Source organism: Dendrobates tinctorius, unplaced genomic scaffold (assembly GCF_039654945.1).
Source record: "Dendrobates tinctorius isolate UK_male_01 unplaced genomic scaffold, ASM3965494v1 ptg000423l, whole genome shotgun sequence".
Taxonomy (NCBI): domain Eukaryota; kingdom Metazoa; phylum Chordata; class Amphibia; order Anura; family Dendrobatidae; genus Dendrobates; species Dendrobates tinctorius.
Genome location: NW_027362087.1, coordinates 1,173,435 through 1,195,834, shown reverse-complemented (window position 1 = coordinate 1,195,834; position 22,400 = coordinate 1,173,435). Strand labels below are relative to the sequence as shown.

Sequence of the window (22,400 nt, the reverse complement as noted above, 5' to 3'; positions counted from 1 at the left end):
ATGAATATTGTTCACGGCTTACCATAACATGAATTCACATCAATTATGTCATTGAGTACGTATAACGGTAATCTGATGTTATTATTATTATTATTATTGATATTAAATTATTTTGTCAAAGAAGAAGAAAAGAAGAAAAAAGATCTTGTTATATTTTGAGGGTTCCAATTAATGTTTGTCTCCCTCAAAAGGGGGAATTGTTAAAATTATTAGTTATGGATTTATATTAGTTATGGATATATATATATTAGTTATGGAGTTGTATTCTTATCACACTCAGTTCTGTACATTGCTTTAGCTGACAACGACATAGGCTATTTTTGTAAGCATGGCTCATGGTGCAGGACAACTCCATATATACCAGGATCACGTGCTTCACGAGACGTATATAATTCATAGCTAACTGTAGAGGTCGCTCGCTCCTTCCCTCACCATCATGAGACACAGATGCAAGATGTCATAACTGAACAACTGGTATGTTACTTTACTACAAAGAAGCCTAAGAGAGACAGAGGCCATTTGCCATGTGGCATCCCAGAGAAAGAAGGTGACAAGCTTATAAATGAACTAATGGACAATTTCTCTTTCACCTATTTTTTTCTTTTCTTTGATGGAAGAATCCAAATAAACCACTATATTTTTATCTGGTAACTAGTCCTGAGTATGTTACAGGATAAGCATTATTTTACAGAAACTAGCCTAAGTAGTAGACTTTCCATGATTTCTGTTATATTTGGGGGGGTGTAACAGACCCCAATGAAAATTTTGTTACTATTTTTCCCTCCATGCATTTCGACCCATATCATAGAATCATAGAATCGCAGAGTTGGAAGGGACCTCCTGGGCCATCTGGTCCAACCCCTTGCTCAAAGCAGGATTCGCTAAATCCCAGTCAGATGTCTGTCCAGCCTCTGTTTGAAGACTTCTATCGAAGGAGAACTCACCACTTCCCGTGGCAGCCTGTTCCACTCATTGATCACTCTAACTGTCAAAAAGTTTTTTCTAATATCTAATCTGTGTCTCCTCCCATTCAGTTTCATCCCATTGCTTCTAGTCTTTCCTTGTGCAAATGAGAATAAAGTTGATCCTTCTACAATGTGACAGCCCTTGAGATATTTGTAGACAGCTATTAAGTCTCCTCTCAGTCTTCTCTTTTGCAAACTAAACATTCCCAAATCCTGCAACCTTTCCTCATAAGACAGTGTTTGCAGACCGGTCACCATTCTGGTCGCTCTTTTCTGAACTTGCTCCAGTTTGTTGATGTCTTTTTTAAAATGTGGTGCCCAAAATTGGACACAATATTCCAGATGAGGCCTGACCAAAGAGGAGTAGAGGGAAATAATGACTTCATGTGATCTAGACTGTATGCTTCTGTTAATACATCCTAGAATTGCATTTGCCTTTTTTGCTGCTGCATCACACTGTTGACTCATATTCAGTCTGTGATCTATTAGTATACCCAAGTCTTTTTCACATGTGCTGTCACTTAGCCCTATTCCTCCCATTCTGTTTATGCTTTTTTCATTTTTATTGCCCAGATGTAGTACTTTGCATTTTTCCCTGTTAAAAACCATTCTGTTAGTTGCTGCCCACTTCTCCAGTTTATATCTTTTTGAATCCTCTCTCTCTCTTCTCTAGTATTAGCTATCCCTACTAGCTTTGTGTCATCAGCAAATTTAATCAGTTTACCCTCAATTCCTTCATCTAAATCGTTGATAAAGATGTTGAACAATACAGGACCCGGGACAGAGCGCTGTGGTACCCCACTTGAGACACTCTTCCAATTGGATGTGCAGCCATTTACGACCACTGTTTGGGTCCGATCACTAAGCCAGTTATGAATCCACCTAACAGTTGCCTTGTCCATTCCATACTTAGTCATTTTTTCAATAAGGATTGTATGAGAGACTTTGTCAAATGCTTTGCTGAAGTCAAGATATACTATATCTACAGCATTTCCTTGATCCACCCAATCAGTGATTCCGTCATAGAAGGAAATTAAGTTAGTCTGACATGACTTATTAGTTACAAACCCATGCTGACTCTGTTTAATCACTTCATTCTTATCCAGGTATTGACATACATGTTGTTTAATAATTTGTTCAAAGATCTTTCCTGGTATAGAAGTCAGACTCACCGGCCTATAGTTGCCTGGGTCCACCTTCTTCCCCTTTTTGAAGATAGGAACAACATTTGCTCTTCTCCAGTCTTCTGGGACTTCTCCTGTTCTCCAAGAATTTTCAAAGATTATAGAGAGGGGTTCAAAAATTTATTCTGCTATCTCCTTCAGTACTCTGGGGTGTAATTCATCTGGACCTGGAGACTTGAATTCATTTAGGTTAGCTAAGTGTTTCCTCACTATCTTTCTGTTTATAGATATCCTGGATTCTTCTATTCCCTTAATAGGACAGTGAAGAACAGTTGATGTTACATTTCCTTTCTGAGAGAAAACAGATGCAAAATAGGAATTTAAAAGTTCGGCCTTCTCAACATCCTGTCTTACCATTTCATCATTTTCATCCTGTAAAAATCCTATAGCATCTTTGACTTTTCTTTTACTTTTGACATATCCCCAACATCCTTTATTATTGCTTTTGACATCTCTTGCAAGCCTCAATTCATTGTCAGCTTTAGATAATCTGATTTGTGCCCTGCAGGTTCTGCAGACCGCATTATATTCTTCTTTAGATATGCCTCCCTCTTTCCATTTTATAAACATTTTTTTCTTCCTTTTTAGCATGTGCTTAAGTTCTGTGTTCATCCATCCTGGTTTCCTTAAATGCTTCCTATTCTTCCCTCTTTTCGGAATTGTTAACAATTGTGCCTTGAGAATTTCATTTTTCAAGATTTCCCATCCCTCCTGGACATTTTTGTCTTTAAGGAGATCCAGCCATTGGATCCCTCCAATTCTCTTTCGGAATCCCTTAAAATCTGCCTTTCTGACATCTAACCTTGACGTCTCAGTCTTCACAGGTCTTCCTCCTCTAGTTATCCAAAATTCTAAAATAGCATGGTCGCTACCTCCTAGGGTCCCAGCCACTTTTACCTTCTCAACCATTTCCTCCCTGTTTATAAGGATTAGATCCAAGGTAGCAGTTCCCCTTGTTTTCTCCCTTACCTTTTGGAAGATAAAGTTGTCAGCAAGAGAGGATAAGAATTTCCTTGACCTGTTAGTTTTGCCTGAGAGAGATTCCCAACAAATGTCTGGATAGTTGAAATCTCCCATGACAACTATGTCATATTTTTTGGAGAACTTGGCCATTTGATGCATAAAGAGTTCATCCATATCTTCAGCTTGCACAGGCGGCCTGTAGTAAATGCCTACAATGGTGTCCTTTCCATTGTTCTGTCCTTGTATTCTTACCCAGTTTCCACAGAACTCCCAGTCTCTGAAGCTTCAATCTCTGTGCAGATATACGCGTTTCTAACATACAATGCGACACCTCCTCCTCGTTTATCAAGTCTGTTTCTTGCAAATAAGTTGTATCCTTCTAGTCTTGTATTCCAATCATGTGTATTGTCCCACCAAGTTTCAGTGATTCCAATTACATCATATTTTCTTTTCCTGTGTTAGTAGTTCCAATTCTCCTTGTTTGTTGCCCATGCTTTGTGCATTAGTATAGAAACATTTTAGTTTGTGATTGGTTTCTCTTTCTCCAATATTTTTATTATTTAGATTCTTTTGTCTTTGTTTTTCCTTTCCACTTCTAATAGCAGAGTTCTCAATAGCATTTGTCAGGTGTATGGCTTTTTCTGGTCTTTTGCTTCCCTTCCCATGTTGTTCTAGTTTAAAGCTCTCCTTACAAGTGTAGCAAGGCGACTTCCAAATACATGCTTACCAGTCTTCGTAAGGTGCACCCCACCTCTAGCAAGTAGTCCATCGTATAAGTAGTTCACTCCGTGATCCAGAAATCCAAATCGTTGCTGACGGCACCATCGACGTAGCCAGTTGTTCACCTGTAGAATCTTATTCCACCTCCTTGTCCCATGGCCATCCACTGGGAGGATGGAAGAGAAGACCACCTGCGCTCCCAGTTCTTTCACTTTCTTGCCTAAGTCTTCAAAGTCTCTGCAGATGGTTTCCAGGTCGTTTCTTGCGGTGTCATTTGTCCCCACATGTAGTAGCAGGAATGGGTAGTCATCTGTAGGTCTGAAGAGTCCTGATATCCTGTCAGACACATCTTTTATTTTTGCACCTGGAAGACAGCACATTTCTCTTGAAGTTATATCCGGTCTGCAGATAGCGGCCTCTGTTCCTCTCAGCAGGGAATCCCCCATGACCACCACTCTCCGTTTCTTCTTCACAACATTTTTCTTTCTCCATCCAGGAGGACTCTGAGGGCGTACAAGGTTGCTGTTTGTGGGCAAAGTCTTATCCTGATGTATTTCTTCATCGTTTTCCTGCGTGAGAGCCTGGTACTGGTTTCTGAGCAGTATGGGTGCTGACTGCCTCCTGATCCTCCTGCTTCTCTGGGTCACATGCCTCCATTCCTCTGTTTCTTCAGGTGCACTTCGAATTTCTTCTCTTTCTGTAACATGAAGAGATAATTCTGCTCTGTCCAAGAACTCTTCACCTTCCTTAATGATCTTCAACGTAGCTAACCTCTCTTTGAGATTTTGCAACTTTTCCTCCAACAGGGACACAAGCTTGCATTTGTGGCATGTGAAGTTTGGCTTTTCCACTGGTAAGTCTGTGAACATGTAGCAAGAAATGCAGCTCACCAAATGGCTCCTGGCCTCTTCCATATTGAGATTTCTTAAAAACGATGAAAGATGAGCCAAAATTTGTGCGCCGATAGGCGCGCAGTTTTCCGATTTCCTCTTTTCAGCTGCAACGGCCAAAACCCAGTGATCGTTGAGCTCGCAGAGACTCTTCACTTATCCCAGAAGGCACTGGGAATATGCAAATGATCTCCTCAAGACTCTTCCCCTGGTTTTTCGATTTCCTCTTTTCAGCTGCAACGGCCAAAACCCAGTGATCGTTGAGCTCGCGGAGACTCTTCACTTATCCCAGAAGGCACTGGGAATATGCAAATGATCTCCTCAAGACTCTTCCCCTGGTTTTCCGATTTCCTCTTTTCAGCAGCAACGGCCAAAACCCAGTGATCGTTGAGCTCACGGAGACTCTTCACTTATCCCAGAAGGCACTGGGAATATGCAAATGATCTCAAGACTCTTCCCCTGGTTTCAACATTCTCATTTCCTCCACTAATATCTTCCCTTAAAGTGGACTTTACATAAAGACAAAACCCTCCACCTCTCCGATTTTTATGATCTTTTCTAAACAGACTGTACCCCTGTAAGTTACCTGCCCAGTCACAGCTTTCATCTCACCATATCTCGGTTATTCCCATTATGTCATAGTTACCTGTAGATGTTTCTGCTTCTAGTTCTTCTATCTTGTTTGTCAGGCTTCTGGTGTTTGTGAGCGTGCAGTTTAGATGATTTTGTTTTGCGCCAATCTCCTCCCTGTGGATTGTATTAGAAATTTTCTTACCTCTCTTCAGAGTATGTTGTATTGGGTCTTCTTTGCCGCACCTCATATCCTTCATCAGAATTTTTTCGGATTTCAGGTTCATGTGTAACGTTTTTCTTCCCAATCCCTCTTCTAGTTTTATGCCCTCCTGAGTGTAGCAAGTCTTCTGGCGAATGTGTGTTTCCCAGGTATTTTGAGGTGTAGTCCGTCTCTGGCGAGGAGTTCATCGTAATTCACACCGTGGTTCAGGAATCTGATTCCTTGTTGTCTGCATCAAGCATCCTGTTCTATCTCCTCGTGCCATGCCCATCTACTGAAAGGATGGAAGAAAAAACTACCAATGCATCCAGTTTATCTTTGCTTGCTGGTTGTGCCTCATCCTTAGGTCTACCATTTTCGTCCTCCACAAGGCCATGGTATCGGTTTCTCAATTATGTGGTTGGTGATGTCTCTATGGTCTTCTTGCTTCTTTTGGTTACTTGCTTCCTCTCATCTGCTTTTGGAGGTTTTCTGACACTTTCATCACCTTCTGTGACCAGTAGAGATGCTTCTGTCTAGGTTAGTCTTCATTTCTTTGATGAGTTTCAAAGTTGCAATTCTTTCTTCTAAACTTCTGGCAGGTGAAGTTGGATTCTTATTCTGGTCGATCTGTGAACATGTAGCACATGTTGCAGCTCACAATGTAGGTTGCCACATTTGCCATGTTGCTCCTAGATACTGCTGACTTGCTGTGTGTCTTCCTTCTTGTGTAATATACTGTGTGTGTATAACCTTCTTGTGTTATCTGCTGTGTGTTTTCCTTCTTGAGTAATCCACTCAATCAGCCAAGCTTTCTTGCAATAATCTCCTAGAGGCGCACGGTTTGGCAATGCTTTCCAAGCAGCTGGTCCCGGCTGTACCCAACGATCTCCTTACTGAGGGACACTCTTTGCTTTTCCAAGAAGGCACATGGAAGATCCAAATTGTCCTCTTCAAGCTTCAATTCCTCCGAGCCTTGCATAGTCTGCAAATTTGATCAGTTTACCTTCAGTTCCATTATCTAGATCATTTATAAAAATGTTGAACAACACTAAGGCCAGGACAGAGCCTTGTGGTAACCCACTTGAAACACATTTCCTATTGGATGTGCAAGCATTTATGGCCACTCTTTGAGTATGATCACCGAGCCAGTTATGAATCCAACTAACCGTAGCCTTGTCAATCTCATACTTGGTCATTTTTTTAGTAAGGATAGTATGAGATGCTTTAAGAAATGCTTTGCTGAAGTTGAGATATACTATATCTACTGCATTTCACTGATCCACCCAGTCAGTGATTCCATCATAGAAGGAAATTAGATAAGTTTGGCATGCGATGATTGCTACCAACCCTGGGATTGTTAGTGATTGTGCATTGAGAATTTCATTTAGCAAAATCTGTCATCCTGCTTGGACATTTCTGTTCTGTAGAACATCCGGCCATTGGACCTTTCCTACCCTCTTTCTGAGTCGATTAAAATCTGCCTTTCTGAAGTCCAATCTTAAAGTCTGAGTCCATGCTGGTCTTTCGCCTCTTGCAGTCCAAAATCGAAGAGATCATGATCACTGCCCCGTAAATTCCCAGCTGACTTTACTTTCTCAACCATTTTCTCCCTCTTGGTAAGAATAGAGTGCAAGATTGCAGATCCTCTTGTTCTCTTCTACCTTTTGAAACAAAGTTGTCAGTAAGAGAAGATAAAAGTTTTCTGGACCCAGTACTTTTGCCTGAGAGAGATTCCCAACAAATTTCTGGTAGTTAGAATCTCCTTTGTCATACTTATTTGATTAGAGACATCTGATCTAAAGAGTTCATCCATATCTTCAGTCTGTCCAGGTGGCCTAAAGTAAACACCTACAATAGTATCCTTTCTGTTCTTCTCTCCTAGAATTCTTGCCCAGTTTCTACAGAGCTACCAGTCTCTGAAGCTTGGATCTCTGTGGGAATATACGTTTTCCTAACATATAATGCAACACCTCCTCTCTTCTTGTTAATACTGTTTCTAATAAATAAGTTGTAGCCTTCAAGGTTTGTATTCCAATCATGTGTATCATCCCACCAAGTCTCAGTGATGCCTATGACATATCATCTCTCTTCTTGTGTCAGCAGCTACAATTCCTCTTGTTGTTTTTCGCATGCTCTTTGCATTTGTGTAGAATAATTTTAGTTTGTAGACAGCTTCTCTTTTGATTCAGAGTTTGCTTTTTTTGTTCTTAATTTCCACTTGTATTAGCAGGCTCTCAAAAGAATTAATTAGCTGCATTTTTCTTCCTGGACGTATATATCCCCCATCCGATATTGGTCTAGTTTAAAGCTCTCCTGATGAGTGTAGCAAGGCATCTACCAAATATGTGTTTTCCTATTTTCGTAAGATGCAACTCAGCTCTATCAAGGAGTCCACCATACAGGTATTTCTCTCTATGGTCAAGAAACCCAAAGCGTTGCTCACAACACCATTGACGTAGCCAGTTGTTTACCTGTAGAATTCTATTCAACTTCCTTGGTCCAAGTCCGTCCACTGGGAGGATGGATGAGAAGATGGCTTGCCCTCCCAGTTCCTTCACTTTCCGGCATAGATCTTCAAAAATCTCTGACTATAGTTTCCAGGTTCTTTCTTGCTGTCTTTTGTTCCTATGTATCTCCTGCCCTCCACCCTCACCCCAGCCTCCTACCCGTCACTCTAGCCTCCTGCCCGCCACCCTTGCCCTGGCCTCCCACTCGTCACCCTGCCGCACTTCCGCATGCCCCCTCATCTCAGCCTCTGACACCATCATCTCCCTTGCCCCAGCCTCCTCCCCGTCTCCCTTGCTCCGGCCTCCTGCAAGTCACCCTTGCTCCAACCTCCTGCCATTGCCCCAGCCTCCTGTCCACCATCCTTGCCCCGGCCTCCTGCCTGTCACCCTAGTCTCCCACCCTCCTGTCCATCGCCCTGGCTTCACGCTTGCCACCCTCGCCCAGACCTCTGCCACCTTCGTCTTCTGCCCCCCAACCCTCATCTCTCACCCTCCCCCGGCCTTTCGCCTTTGCCCCAGCTTCCTGCCCACACCACGGTATCCTGCCTGCCGCTTGCACATCCTCCTGTCTGTCCACTCTAAAATTTTGCCTGATTGGCTTTGATCCCAGAGTCTTCAGGTTCTTGGACGAAGGGGTTAAATAATCCTGTAATGGCCCCGGTGGACATTTACTAGAATGTTGGGATTTTTTCTTTTTTCACATCAATCCTATTAAATGAACCGATCAGAAACTCTGGCAAACAAAGAAAATAATGCATCCCACCTGATCGCTGCACAATTCCAGGAATCAATATGGTGAAGCAGAAGACACCTCCAGAGCTGCAATACAGAACATCAGTCACATAATATGCGAGGAGCTTACCTCAAACTCATCAAATGGTTCCAAAGAATCGATGCGCAACTTCTCTACCCAGGGGACACAGGACGCAGAGAACTCATTCATATCCATCACCCAACACCGCTGCCAGCCCTGGAGAAAGACATGGTTGATACACTGAGAAGGCAGCTCATGCCAGCTGACCTCGCAGACTCTGCCTGACCACAATGTAAGCTTCCTGTATCGACGGGGGCACAAACGGCACCATCTCTTGTAACAACGGGGTACAGACAGCACCACCACTTGTAACAATGGGGCACAGACGGCACCACCTCCTGTAACGACGAGGGAAAAGATGGCACTACTTTCTGTAACGACGAGGACACAGACGGCAACAGCACTTGTAACAACGAGGGCACAGATGGTACCACCTCCTGTAACGATGAGGGAAAAGATCGCACTACCTTCTGTAACGACGAGGACAGAGACGGCAACACCACTTGTAACAACGGGGCACAGACGGTAACACCTCCTGTAACGATGGGGGAAAAGATCGCACTACCTTCTGTAACGACGAGGACACAGACGGCAACACCACTTGTAACAACGAGGGCACAGACGGCACCACCACTTGTAACAACGGGGCACAGACGGCACCACCACTTGTAACAACGGGGCACAGATGGCATCACCTCCTGTAATGACGAGGGAAAAGATGGCACTACTTTCTGTAACGACGAGGACACAGACGGCAACACCACTTGTAACAACGAGGGCACAGATGGTACCACCTCCTGTAACGATGAGGGAAAAGATCGCACTACCTTCTGTAACGACGAGGACAGAGACGGCAACACCACTTGTAACAACGGGGCACAGATGGTAACACCTCCTGTAACGATGGGGGAAAAGATCGCACTACCTTCTGTAACGACGAGGACACAGACGGCAACACCACTTGTAACAACGAGGGCACAGACGGCACAACCACTTGTAACAACGAGGGCACAGATGGTACCACCTCCTGTAACGATGAGGGAAAAGATCGCACTACCTTCTGTAACGACGAGGACAGAGACGGCAACACCACTTGTAACAACGGGGCACAGACGGTAACACCTCCTGTAACGATGGGGGAAAAGATCGCACTACCTTCTGTAACGACGAGGACACAGACGGCAACACCACTTGTAACAACGAGGGCACAGACGGCACCACCACTTGTAACAACGGGGCACAGACGGCACCACCACTTGTAACAACGAGGGCACAGATGGTACCACCTCCTGTAACGATGAGGGAAAAGATCGCACTACCTTCTGTATCGACGAGGACACAGACGGCAACACCACTTGTAACAAAGGGGCACAGACGGCACCACCACTTGTAACAACGAGGGCACAGACGGTACCACCTCCTGTAACGATGGGGGAAAAGATGGCACTACCTTCTGTATCGACAAGGGCACAGACGTTACCACCACTTGTAACAACGAGGGCACAGACGGTACCACCTCCTGTAACGATGAGGGAAAAGATGGCACTACCTTCTGTAACGACGAGGACACAGACGGCAACACCACTTGTAACAATGAGGGCACAGACGGTACCACCACTTGTAACAACGGGGCACAGAGGGCACCACCACTTGTAACAACGAGGGCACAGACGGTACCACCTCCTGTAACGATGGGGGAAAAGATGGCACTACCTTTTGTATCGACGAGGACACAGACGTTACCACCACTTGTAACAATGAGGGCACAGACGGTACCACCTCCTGTAACGATGAGGGAAAAGATCGCACTACCTTCTGTAACGACGAGGACACAGACGGCAACACCACTTGTAACAACGAGGGCACAGACGGTACCACCACTTGTAACAATGGGGCACAGACGGCACCACCACTTGTAACAACGAGGGCACAGACGGTACCACCTCCTGTAACGATGGGGGAAAAGATGGCACTACCTTCTGTAATGACGAGGACACAGACATTACCACCACTTGTAACAATGAGGGCACAGACGGTACCACCACTTGTAACAATGAGGGCACAGACGGTACCACCACTTGTAACAATGGGGCACAGATGGCACCACCTCCTGTAACGATGAGGGAAAAGGATGGCACTACCCTCTGTAACGACAAGGGAAAAGATGGCACTCCCTTCTGTAACGACGAGGACACAGACGGCACCACCTCCTGTAACAACGTGGCACAGACGGCACCACCTCTTGTAACGAAGGGGGCACGGAAGGCATCGCCTCCTGTAACAACGGGGGCACAGATGGCATCGCCTCCTGTTACGACGGGGGCACAGACGGCATCGCCTCCTGTTACGACGGGGGCACAGACGGCATCGCCTCCTGTTACGACGGGGGCACAGACGGCATCGCCTCCTGTAACGACGGGGGCACAGACGGCATCGCCTCCTGTAACGACGGGGGCACAGACGGCATCGCCTCCTGTAACGACGGGGGCACAGACGGCATGGCCTCCTGTAACGACGGGGGCACAGACGGCATCGCCTCCTGTAACGACGGGGGCACAGACGGCATGGCCTCCTGTATCGATGGGGGCACAGACAGCATCGCCTCCTGTAACGACGGGGGCACAGACGGCATGGCCTCCTGTAGCGACGGGGGCACAGACGGCATCGCCTCCTGTAACGACGGGGGCACAGACAGCATCGCCTCCTGTAACGACGGGGGCACAGACGGCATTGCCTCCTGTAACGACGGGGGCACAGACGGCACCACCTCCTGTAACGACGGGGGCACAGACGGCACGGCCTCCTGTAGCGACGGGGGCACAGACGGCATCGCCTCCTGTAACGACGGGGACACAGACGGCATCGCCTCCTGTAACGACGGGGGCACAGACGGCATCGCCTCCTGTAGCGACGGGGGGCACAGATTGCACTATAGTTGCCGGGTGGTTACCAAAAACCTATGCCTTTTTATGTGGTTTACTCAATATTCAATTGCCCTATACAGCCATTTACTGTCCAAAGTGTAAGGCTGTGTGCCCACGATGCGTTTTGTTAAGCGTTTCCGCAGCGTTTGTGCCGGATCAGACGCTGCAGAAACGATTAAAAGATGCATCAAATTAATTAGCATGAGTTTTTGGCTTTTTGTGCCAATGCATGCGTTTTTAACCGCTCAGGAATCGCTTAGCGGCTAAAAACGCAGCATGCTCATTAATTCCCGCATTGCTCAGCGTTTTTAGCCATCCCTAATGATCCCAGAAATCGCGTGTCAAAAAACGCGTAAAAAATAGCTCAAAAATCACGCGGAAAAAGACGCGCGTTTTCTGGGAAAGGGGATTCTTTTCCTGAGCGTTTAAAAATGCTAGCGTGGGCACATAGCCTTAAGGTGCAAGAGTATTGGTCACATGACTCTCAGCTGGTTTCCTGCGGAAGACTCATGAAGCTGCTGAGGGAAGAGTCAGGGAGGAGTTCCTGTCCTTCCTGTGAGGAGCCATGTGAGAAGAGGTCGACTTCTTAGGCTGCTCTGCCTTCAGTCTAGGTCCAGCTTCCCTTAATCTTCAATCGGCCAGGAAACTGCCACAGCCTCCGCCAGGAGACAGAAGAGAGCTGTCTGTACAAGGGCTCTTCTGCTACACTCCACGCCTTTAATGGTTCTGCCAGTGTGAGGGCCTCAAGTTCTGCTGCATCTTCTACTGTACGCCAAGCGACAGGGAACCGTATCAGGACTTAATCGTGAGTAAGCAGTGAACACTGTTGTGAGTTCATTTTCCCCTTCACCGTCGATGTCTGATGAACTCCCTCTTCTGGTGAAGGAAGGTAGTGAGGCTGATTACCAAACACCTGATCTGGTAGATGATGACTGGGTAACAGGAAATTCTGACTGGATAAAAGGCAGCCGATGCCCTTCTGAGTCTCTGGTGATTTCTCTGCTGGATTCTTGGAGACCAGTCTGATTCCTGCTTCCCAAAGATAAGTTTTTGCTCTGCTATTGAACTTATTAGTTTTGCTTTTTGGAGTTCAGCCATCACCGGTCGGGGGTGTGCTGAGTTCCAATTTTTTTCTCTGATCAGTTTGTCTCTTTGCTCTGTCTTCAGAAATTACCTGAGTGTTGATATAGTCTTTTTGAAGTCCTAGCGACTTCAGGGCCTGTTTTTCCTATCAGACGGTTGGGACATTTTTTGGTAGGGTTTTTTACGGATTGCAGACAGCAGCTTTTCTATCGTGTCCTTTTTAGTTAGCTTGGGCCCCATCGTTTGCTCAACCTATCTTTCTATCTGTGTTAGTGTTTTCATCTTGCTTCACCGTCATTATATGTTGGGGGCTGCCTATTGCTTTGGGGTCTGCTCTGGGGCAGTTTAGATTTCCCCTTTCTTTCTTTAGGCCTATTTAGTTCTCCGGCTGTGATCGAGGGGTCTAGGGAATCGTAGGAACCCCCCACGGCTACTGTGAGTTGTTGTGGATAGGATCAGGGGTCTGCAATCCGATAGCTACCAACCTCTCCGGTTTTCTGGACTTAGCTTGTATTTTTGTTTTTTCCTCCTTCGGTGACTCATTCATAACAGAATCACCAGCCATACCGCAGATTCTAGGGTACTCAATAGCAGGAAAGAATTGTAAGGAAAAAAAAAAAAAAAGTGTCAGAATATTTTTTTTTGTGTATATTTTTTCCTCTATTTCTCTGAGGCCGTAGGAGGAATTTTTCTCAATGGAGATTAAGCAATTGTCTGATCGTGTGGAGCAGCTCACTGCTGAAGTGCGGGGAATTTCCGCCTATCTTGCTCATTCACATGCTGCTGAACCAAAGATCCCTACTCCTGATGTGTTTTTTGGGGATCGGTCTAAATTTTTGAATTTTAAGAATAATTGTAAATTGTTTATTGCCTTGAAGCCTAACTCATCGGGGAGCTCCGCGCAGCAGGTTAAAATTGTCATCTCTTTGCTGCACGGCGATCCCCAGGATTGGGCGTTTTCTTTGAAACCTGATGATGCTATTCTGACTGATGTGAATGCATTTTTTCAGGCCTTGGGGTTGTTGTATGATGAACCTAAAGCTATTGATCAGGCTGAAAAGGCCCTGTTGGCATTGAGCCAAGGTCGGGATTCTGCAGAGTTGTACTGTCAAAAATTCCGAAAGTGGGCGGTCCTTACTACCTGGAATGATGGTGCCTTGGCAGCTCTCTTTCGGAAGGGTTTGTCAGAAACCGTAAAAGATACCATTCTATGTCATTAGCCATTCAGGTTGATCGGCGTTTGCGTGAACGCAAAACCGCACGAGAGGTGTTGCCACCTGTTGAACAAATGTCTGAACCTATGCAATTGGTTAAAACTAAAAGAGAAAGAGCGCAATAGGGTCTTACCCAGGTAAAAGAGATATAGTTCAAGCTGTTATACTCACCAAAGGCAGGAGAGTTAGAGGCATAAAGGAATAGAGGTCAAAGCTGCTGCACATCCAAATGACCACGCCGTGACCATAAATCATCAGATATCAAAGAAATAATTTTCGGATTAACCGTGCGCTGCTAGACAAAACGACTCCTTTCCAGATAGTGTACTTGTATACTTTTATTTTCCCAACGCGTTTCGAAGTTTCAAACTTCTTCCTCAGGGGATGATATGTCGTATATCATCCCCTAAGAAGTTTGAAACTTCGAAACGCGTTGGGAAAATAAAAGTATACAAGTACACTATTTGGAAAGGAGTTGTTTTGTCTAGCAGCGCACGGTTAATCCGAAAATTATTTCTTTGATAACTGAACCTATGCAATGTGATAGAGTTTTGTCTAGGGCGCAACGTCAGGAGTTCAGAAGGCGTAATAAGCCGTGTTTCTTCTGTGGTGATGCCTCGCACATTATTTCTGTCTGCCCTAAACGAGAGAAACGTTTTGCACACACATTTGCTGTGGGTGGTGTTCAACCTAAGTTTCTTCTGGCAATTACTCTGATCTGCTCCCTGTCCACATTTTCCACTAAGGCTTTTGTGGAATCGGGAGCAGCTCTGAACCTGATGGACTTGGATTTTGCTAAACGTTGTGGGTTTCCTATGACACCTCTGCGGACGCCTATCCCTTTGAGGGGTATTGATGCTACTCCTTTGGCGAAGAATAAACCTCAGTTTTGGACCCAGGTGGTAATGCGGGTCGCCCCAGACCATCAGGAAAATTGCAGATTTTTGGTGTTGCATAATTTGCATGATACCATCGTTCTGGGGTTTCCCTGGTTACAAATCCATAATCCAGTTTTGGATTGGAAATCTGTGTCTGTGGTGAGTTGGGGTTGTCGGTGTGCCCTTAGTGATGCTCCTGTTTTCTCCACCTCTCCCCAGTCGCATGATGTTCCTGACTATTTGGCTGATTATTATGATGTATTTAGTGAGAATGAGTCTGCATCTTTGCCTCCTCATAGCAGTTATGTGCAATTGAGCTGAGCCCTGGGTGTAAATTTCCCAAGGGTCGACTTTTCAATTTATCTGTACCCGAACACGAGGCTATGAGATCCTATATTAAGGAGTCGTTGGAGAAGGGTCATATTAGACCATCCTCTTCACCCTTAGGTGCTGGGGTTTTTTTCGTGGGTAAGAAAGATGGGTCATTAAGGCCTTGTATTGACTATCGCTCCCTCAACAAAATTACTGTTAAATATCAGTATCCGTTACCCCTGATTTCTGATCTATTCTCCAGAGTTAAAGGTGCTTGCTGGTTTACAAAGCTTGACCTCAGGGGGAGTATAATCTTATTCGCATTAAGCATGGGGATGAATGGAAGACGGCGTTTAATACTCCGGAGGGACGTTTTGAGTACCTGGTGATGCCTTTTGGGCTCACTAATGCCCCTTCTGTCTTCCAGTGCTTCATGAATGATATTTTCCGAGACTTGGTGGATAAATTTTTGATCATCTATCTGGATGATATTTTGATCTTTCCCAAGGATTGGGACTCTCATGTGGAACATGTTCGGACTTTGTTCCGGATTTTGAGGGAGAATTCCCTGTATGTCAAGGGATCAAAATGCCTTTTTGGTGTACAGAGGATTTTATTTTTGGGATTCATTTTGTCTCCGTCAACTATTGAAAAGGACCCGGCCAAGGTACAGGCCATTTATGATTCGGTTCAGCCCACTTCTTTGAAGGCCCCCCAGAAATTTTTGGGTTTTGCTAATTTTTATCGTAAATTTATAGCTAATTTTTCTGGTATTGCCAAACCATTGACTAATTTGACTAAGAAGGGTGCTGATGTGCTGAATTGGTCTCCGGAGGCTGTTTCTTCCTTTCAGGAGCTGAAGCGAAGGTTCACTTCTGCTCCGGTTTTGCGGCAACCTGATGTCTCACTCCCGTTTCAGGTAGAGGTGGACGCTTCTGAGATTGGTGCAGGAGCTGTTTTGTCCCAAAAAGATCCTGTAACATCTAAAATGAATCCCTGTGCTTTCTTTTCCCGAAAGTTCTCCCCATACGAACGTAACTATAATGTGGGGAATCGGGAACTGTTAGCCATGAAATGGGCATTTGAGGAGTGGAGACATTGGTTGGAGGGAGCTAAACATCAAGTCGTGGTCCTTACTGACCACAAGAATTTGATATACCTGGAGTCGGCCAAATGCTTGAATCCTAGACAGGCTAGGTGGGCCTTGTTTTTCACACATTTTGATTTTGTGGTCTCTTTTCTTCCGGGCACTAAGAATGTCAAGGCAGACGCCCTCTCTAGGAGTTTCTTTGCGGATTCTCCTGTTGTGACCAAGCCTGCTACCATCTTAGGCGAGGGGGTAGTTCTTTCTGCCATCTCGCCCGATTTGAGACGTGCTCTGGAAGAGTTTCAGAGGACAAACCTGATCGTTGTCCCATTGGAAAATTGTATGTTCCTGACCAGTGGAGGAAAAGAGTGATGGCTGAAGTTCATTGCTCTGCATTGGCTGGTCATCCAGGTATTTTTGGTACTAGAGATTTTGTGAGTCGGTCTTTTTGGTGGCCCGCCTGGTCTCGTGATGTCAGGAATTTTGTGCAGTCTAAACCTTGTTCTCGCTCTAGTGGGTTGTTGATGCCTTTGCCGGTGCCCAGGAGGCCATGGACCCATATTTCAATGGATTTTATCTCTGATATGCCTGTCTCTCAGAGAATGACTGTTATTTGGGCGATTTGTGATAGATTCTCTAAGATGGTCCATCTTGTACCACTCCCTAAGTTGCCATCTTCCTCAGAGTTGGTGCCCTTGTTTTTGCAATTGGTGGTTCGCTTGCACGGGATTCCTGACAACATTGTATCTGACAGAGGAGTTCAGTTTGTTTCTAGATTTTGGAGGACTTTCTGTTTCAAGCTGGGAATTCAGTTGTCCTTCTCCTCTGCGTTCCACCCTCAGACCAATGGGCAGACGGAGAGAACAAACCAGACTTTGGAGTCGTATTTGAGATGTTTTATTTCTGCTGATCAGGATGATTGGGTTTCATTTTTGCCCTTGGCCGAATTTGCTTTAAATAATAGAGCTAGTTTTGCCACTTTGATGTCACCTTTTTTTTGTAACTTTGGGTTTCATCCTCGATTCTCTTCAGGGCAGGTGGAGTCTTCTGCCTGCCCAGGTGTTGACACTGTGGTGGAGAGAATGCACCAGATCTGGGACCAAGTGGTGGATAAGTTGTCTCTCTCCCAGGAAAAGGCCCAGCGGTTTTCCAACCGGCATAGGACCATTGGTCCCCAGTTTATGGTGGGTGATATGGTTTGGTTGTCATCAAAGAATATCGCTATGAAGGTGGCTTCTCCAAAGTTTAAACCTAGATTTATTGGACCTTACAAGATTTTGGAGATTCTTAATCCAGTCTCTTTTCGATTGGCTCTTCCTGTTACATTTAAGATCCATAACGTGTTTCATAAGTCTCTGTTAAAGAGGTTTGTTGAGCCAGTAGTTCCTGTGGTGGCACCTCCTAACCCGGTATTGGTTGAAGGTAATGTGGAATATGAGGTTGAGAAGATACTGCATTCTCGCCTGGCTAGACGGAGACTCCAGTATTTGGTTAAATGGAAGGGTTATGGCCAGGAGGATAATTCTTGGGTCCCTGCATCCGATATTCATGCCGAAAGATTGGTCCGTGCCTTTCATCGGGCCCATCCTGATCGCCCTGGTGGCGTGGATGAGTGTTCGGTGACCCCTCCTCAAGGGGGAGGTACTGTTGTGAGTTCATTTTCCCCTTCACCGTCGATGTCTGAACTCCCTCTTCTGGTGAAGGAAGGTAGTGAGGCTGATTACCAAACACCTGATCTGGTAGATGATGACTGGGTAACAGGAAATTCTGACTGGATATAAGGCAGCTGACGCCCTTCTGAGTCGCTGGTGATTTCTCTGCTGGATTCTTGGAGACCAGTCTGATTCCTGCTTCTCAAAGATAAGTTTTTGCTCTGCTATTGAACTTATTAGTTTTGTTTTGTTTACCTTGTTTTTTGGAGTTCAGCCATGCCCGGTCGGGGGTGTGCTGAGTTCCATTTTTGTCTCTGATCAGTTTGTCTCTTTGCTCTGTCTTCAGAATTTACCTGAGTGCTGATATAGTCTTTTTGAAGTCCTAGCGACTTTAGGGCCTGTTTTTCCTATCAGACGGTAGGGACATTTTTTGGTAGGGTTTTTTACGGATTGCAGACAGCAGCTTTTCTATCCTGTCCTTTTTAGTTAGCTTGGGCCCCATCGTTTGCTCAACCTATCTTTCTATCTGTGTTAGTGTTTTCATCTTGCTTCACCGTCATTATATGTTGGGGGCTGCCTATTGCTTTGGGGTCTGTTCTGGGGCAGTTTAGATTTCCCCTTTCTTTCTTTAGGCCTATTTAGTTCTCCGTCTGTGATCGAGGGGTCTAGGGCATCGTAGGAACCCCCCACGGCTACTGTTAGTTTTTGTGGATAGGATCAGGGGTCTGCAATCCAATAGCTACCAACCTCTCCGGTTTTCTGGACTTAGATTGTATTTTTGTTTTTTCCTCCTTCGGTGACTCATTCATAACAGAACACTATTTCCACAGTGAACCAAACTGTGTCGGCCCATCCTTGGCGGTAATATAACTGAAGGGCTGTGTGACTGACTATAGCCACCCAGTATGTAACCAGCAGTCAGCCATTAACAGGGAAGATTCCTTCATTAACGTCACGGTCACTGTAATGATACTACGAATATGCTCACATTCAAGGTACCCTCCGAGAACTTTCTATTGTCACACACACTGAGCTCTGCTACATCCATTAGGTCTGTGCCAGAGACACGCTGTGGGCTTATCAACCCCCTCCCAGCTCCTTCTAGCGCCACACTCTGTGTAACGTGATACTAGTTTATGGCCCTATGCTGGCTGAAGGCAATTGGGAAAACGTGCTCTTTTGTTTAAGATAGAGTTGATTTAAAGGGGTTGTCCGGGCTTTTCACATATTCTCAGTACATAGCTGGGCTGCAGAATTATGACAATAAGTAATTTACTTTCTGTCAATAGTTTGCACGGTTTTCTAGATATTCTGAAAAGAACGTCCAAGGGGGGGTGTTATGGCATTGAAATGAAAACTAGTCGTAACCTCCTACTCTACTCCAAACATGCCCTCTATAGCAATAACCCCACCCTCCATAGCTACAGGCCCTCCCGTCCACATGAAGCATCGTACTGTATTCTGGGACAGGCTGCTCCCATCAGTATTTGTGTCATTAGAGACACAGTCCTCACACATACACTGCACCAAATCTGCTGCTGTGTGAAGACATCAGTGACACAGAGCTGTCTCATTCACACAGCAGAAGCTTTGTCACACAACAGATTACATCAGTGACTGCCATCCCCTGTGCAGAGTAGAAGCTGCAGACCCCCATCACCGGCCATCACACAGTCTGTTCTCACTGCTGCCTGCAGCCTGGGACAGTGAGGGAAGGAATCACTGATAAGGAGTTATGTATTGTAATCATGGAGTGGCCCAGAATACAGGGCGATTTTCCCTCCTCACTAGTTTCACTTTCCATAGATCACTGTTCAGCGTGTGTCTGGGGGAGGAGCAGCTCTCTGCTCTCTGCACTGAGGTTGCTGGAGGGGGAGAATTTGTTACTGTGTGATGAGGGCAGCTTCATGTGGACGGGGAGGGCCTGTAGCTATGGAGGGTGGGGTTGTTGCTATAGAGGGCATGTTTGGAGTAGAGTAGGAGGTTATGACTAGTTCTTATTTCAATGCCATAACACCCCCCTTGGACGTTCTGTTCAGAATATCTAGAAAACTGTGCAAACTAGTGACAGAAAGTAAATTGCTTATTGTCATAATTCTGCAGCCCAGATATGTACTGAGATTATGTGAAAAGCCCAGACAACCCCTTTAAGATCTAAATATTAGGGCATATCTTGACCCCAGTTGGTGTTATACAGTACAGACCAAAAGTTTGGACACACCTCATTCAAAGCGTTTTCTTTATTTTCATGACTATGAAAACTGTAGATTCCCTCTGAAGGCATCAAAACTATGATTTAACACATGTGGAATTATATAATTAACAAAAAAAGTGTGAAACAATTGAAAATATGTCTTATAGTCTAGGTTCTTCAAAGTAGCCACCTTTTGCATTGATTACTGCTTTGCACACTCTTGCCATTCTCTTGATGAGCTTCAAGAGGTAGTCACCGGAAATGGTTTTCACTTCACAGGTGTGCCCTGTCAGGTTTAATAAGTGGGATTTCTTGCCTTATAAATGGGGTTGGGACCATCAGTTGTGTTGTGCAGAAGTCTGGTGGATACACAGCTGATAGTCCTACTGAATAGACTGTTAGAATTTGTATTATGGCAAGAAAAAAGCAGCTAAGTAAAGAAAAACGAGTGGCCATCATTACTTTAAGAAATGAAGGTCAGTCAGTCCGAAAAATTGGGAAAACTTTGAAAGTGTCCCCAAGTGCAGTGGCAAAAACCATCAAGCGCTACAAAGAAACTGGCTGACATGAGGACCGCCCCAGGAAAGGAAGACCAAGAGTCACCTCTTCTGCGGAGGATAAGTTCATCCGAGTCACCAGCTTCAGAAATCGCAGGTTAACAGCAGCTCAGATTAGAGACCAGGTCAATGCCACATAGAGTTCTAGCAGAAGACACATCTCTACAACAACTGTTAAGAGGAGACTTAGTGCAGCAGGCCTTCATGATAAAATAGCTGCTAGGAAACCACTGCTAAGGACAGGCAACAAGCAGAAGAGACTTGTTTGGGCTAAAGAACACAAGGAATGGACATTAGACCAGTAGAAATCTGTGCTTTGGTCTAATGAGTCCAAATTTGAGATCTTTGGTTCCAACCACCATGTCTTTGTGCGACGCAGAAAAGGTGAACAGATGGACTTTACAAGCCTGGTTCCCATCGTGAAGCATGGAGGAGGAGGTGTGATGGTGTGGGGGTGCCTTGCTGGTGACACAGTTGGGGATTTATTCAAAATTGAAGGCATACTGAACCAGCATGGCTACCACAGCATCTTGCAGCGGAATAGCGGTTAGTTGGACTATCATTTATTTTTCAACAGGACAATGACCTCAAACACACCTCCAGGCTGTGTAAGGGCTATTTGACCAAGAAGGAGAGTGATGGGGTGCTACGCCAGATGACCTGGCCTCCACAGTCACCAGACCTGAACCCAATCGAGATGGTTTGGGGTGAGCTGGACCGCAGAGTGAAGGCAAAAGGGCCAACAAGTTCTAAGCATCTCTGATACAGGAAAGATGTATATCTTTGTACCGTGTTAGCCAGTGGATAGAAAAATATTCAGGATTGAGAGTCCTCAGTAGTTGATACCTTTTAATGGCTAACTGAAAAGATGGTAATACATTGCAAGCTTTCGAGACTACTCAGGTCTCTTCATCAGGCTAGACTAATACAAAATCTGATTCAGAAGTGGTTTTAGTTCCATAAAGATGCGTCTTTGGGAACTCCTTCAAGACTGTTGGAAGACCACTTCCGGTGCAAGGCAGTAATCAAAGCAAAAGGTGGCTACTTTGAAGAACCTAGAATATAAGACATATTTTCAGTTGTTTCACACTTTTTTGTTAATTATATAATTCCACATGTGTAAATTCATAGTTTTGATGCCTTCAGAGTGAAACTACAATTTTCATAGTCATGAAAGTCTTAGTTACTCACCGGTTAACGGTATTTGACAGCACCACCTGAGAGAGGGGATCCGCCCTTCAGGAACAGGAAATCCTACAGATACATAAGGGCGGCACCTCTCCCATGCATCAGTTGGTTTATAGAGCACAAGAGGACCACCAAGGTTAATGCCATGATTTATGTACAATACTTTACTTAACTATTTATTACCAGTGTACATATAAGAAGTGCACACACAAACTAAACGACAGGGAGGGAATCTACGGGTGCGGTCATGGACTCCGAAAAATACCGTTAACCGGTGAGTAACTAAGACTTTATTTAGTCGTCCATGACAGCACCACCTAAGAGAATTACAGAGAGTAATAATTACTTTAGGGAGGGACTACAGCCTGCAGAACCCTGACACCAAAGGAGAGGTCTGAGGAAGCACCCAGGTCTAGTCTATAATGGTTGTAAAAGGTGCACGGAGAGGACCAGGTAGCTCCCTTACATATTTGGTCGATTGAGACTTCCGATC

General features: G+C 45.1%; 1 protein-coding gene across 5 annotated transcripts in view; it reads right to left on the bottom strand.

Moving 5' to 3' along the window:
- Positions 1-22,400, bottom strand: part of LCMT2 (leucine carboxyl methyltransferase 2) — a 174,375-nt gene that overhangs the window by 69,638 nt on the left and 82,337 nt on the right. For 4 of the 5 annotated variants that reach the window (XR_012227519.1, XM_073564044.1, XM_073564045.1 and 1 more), the window contains one exon: positions 8,867-8,974. The exons of the other annotated variant lie outside the window; for it this stretch is intronic. Coding sequence is in view for 3 of the 4 variants with exons in the window: in XM_073564044.1 (XP_073420145.1) it covers positions 8,867-8,974 (108 nt within the window). In the remaining variant the exon portion in view is untranslated. The remainder of the gene's footprint in view (positions 1-8,866; positions 8,975-22,400) is intronic. 5 annotated transcript variants of the gene reach the window in all.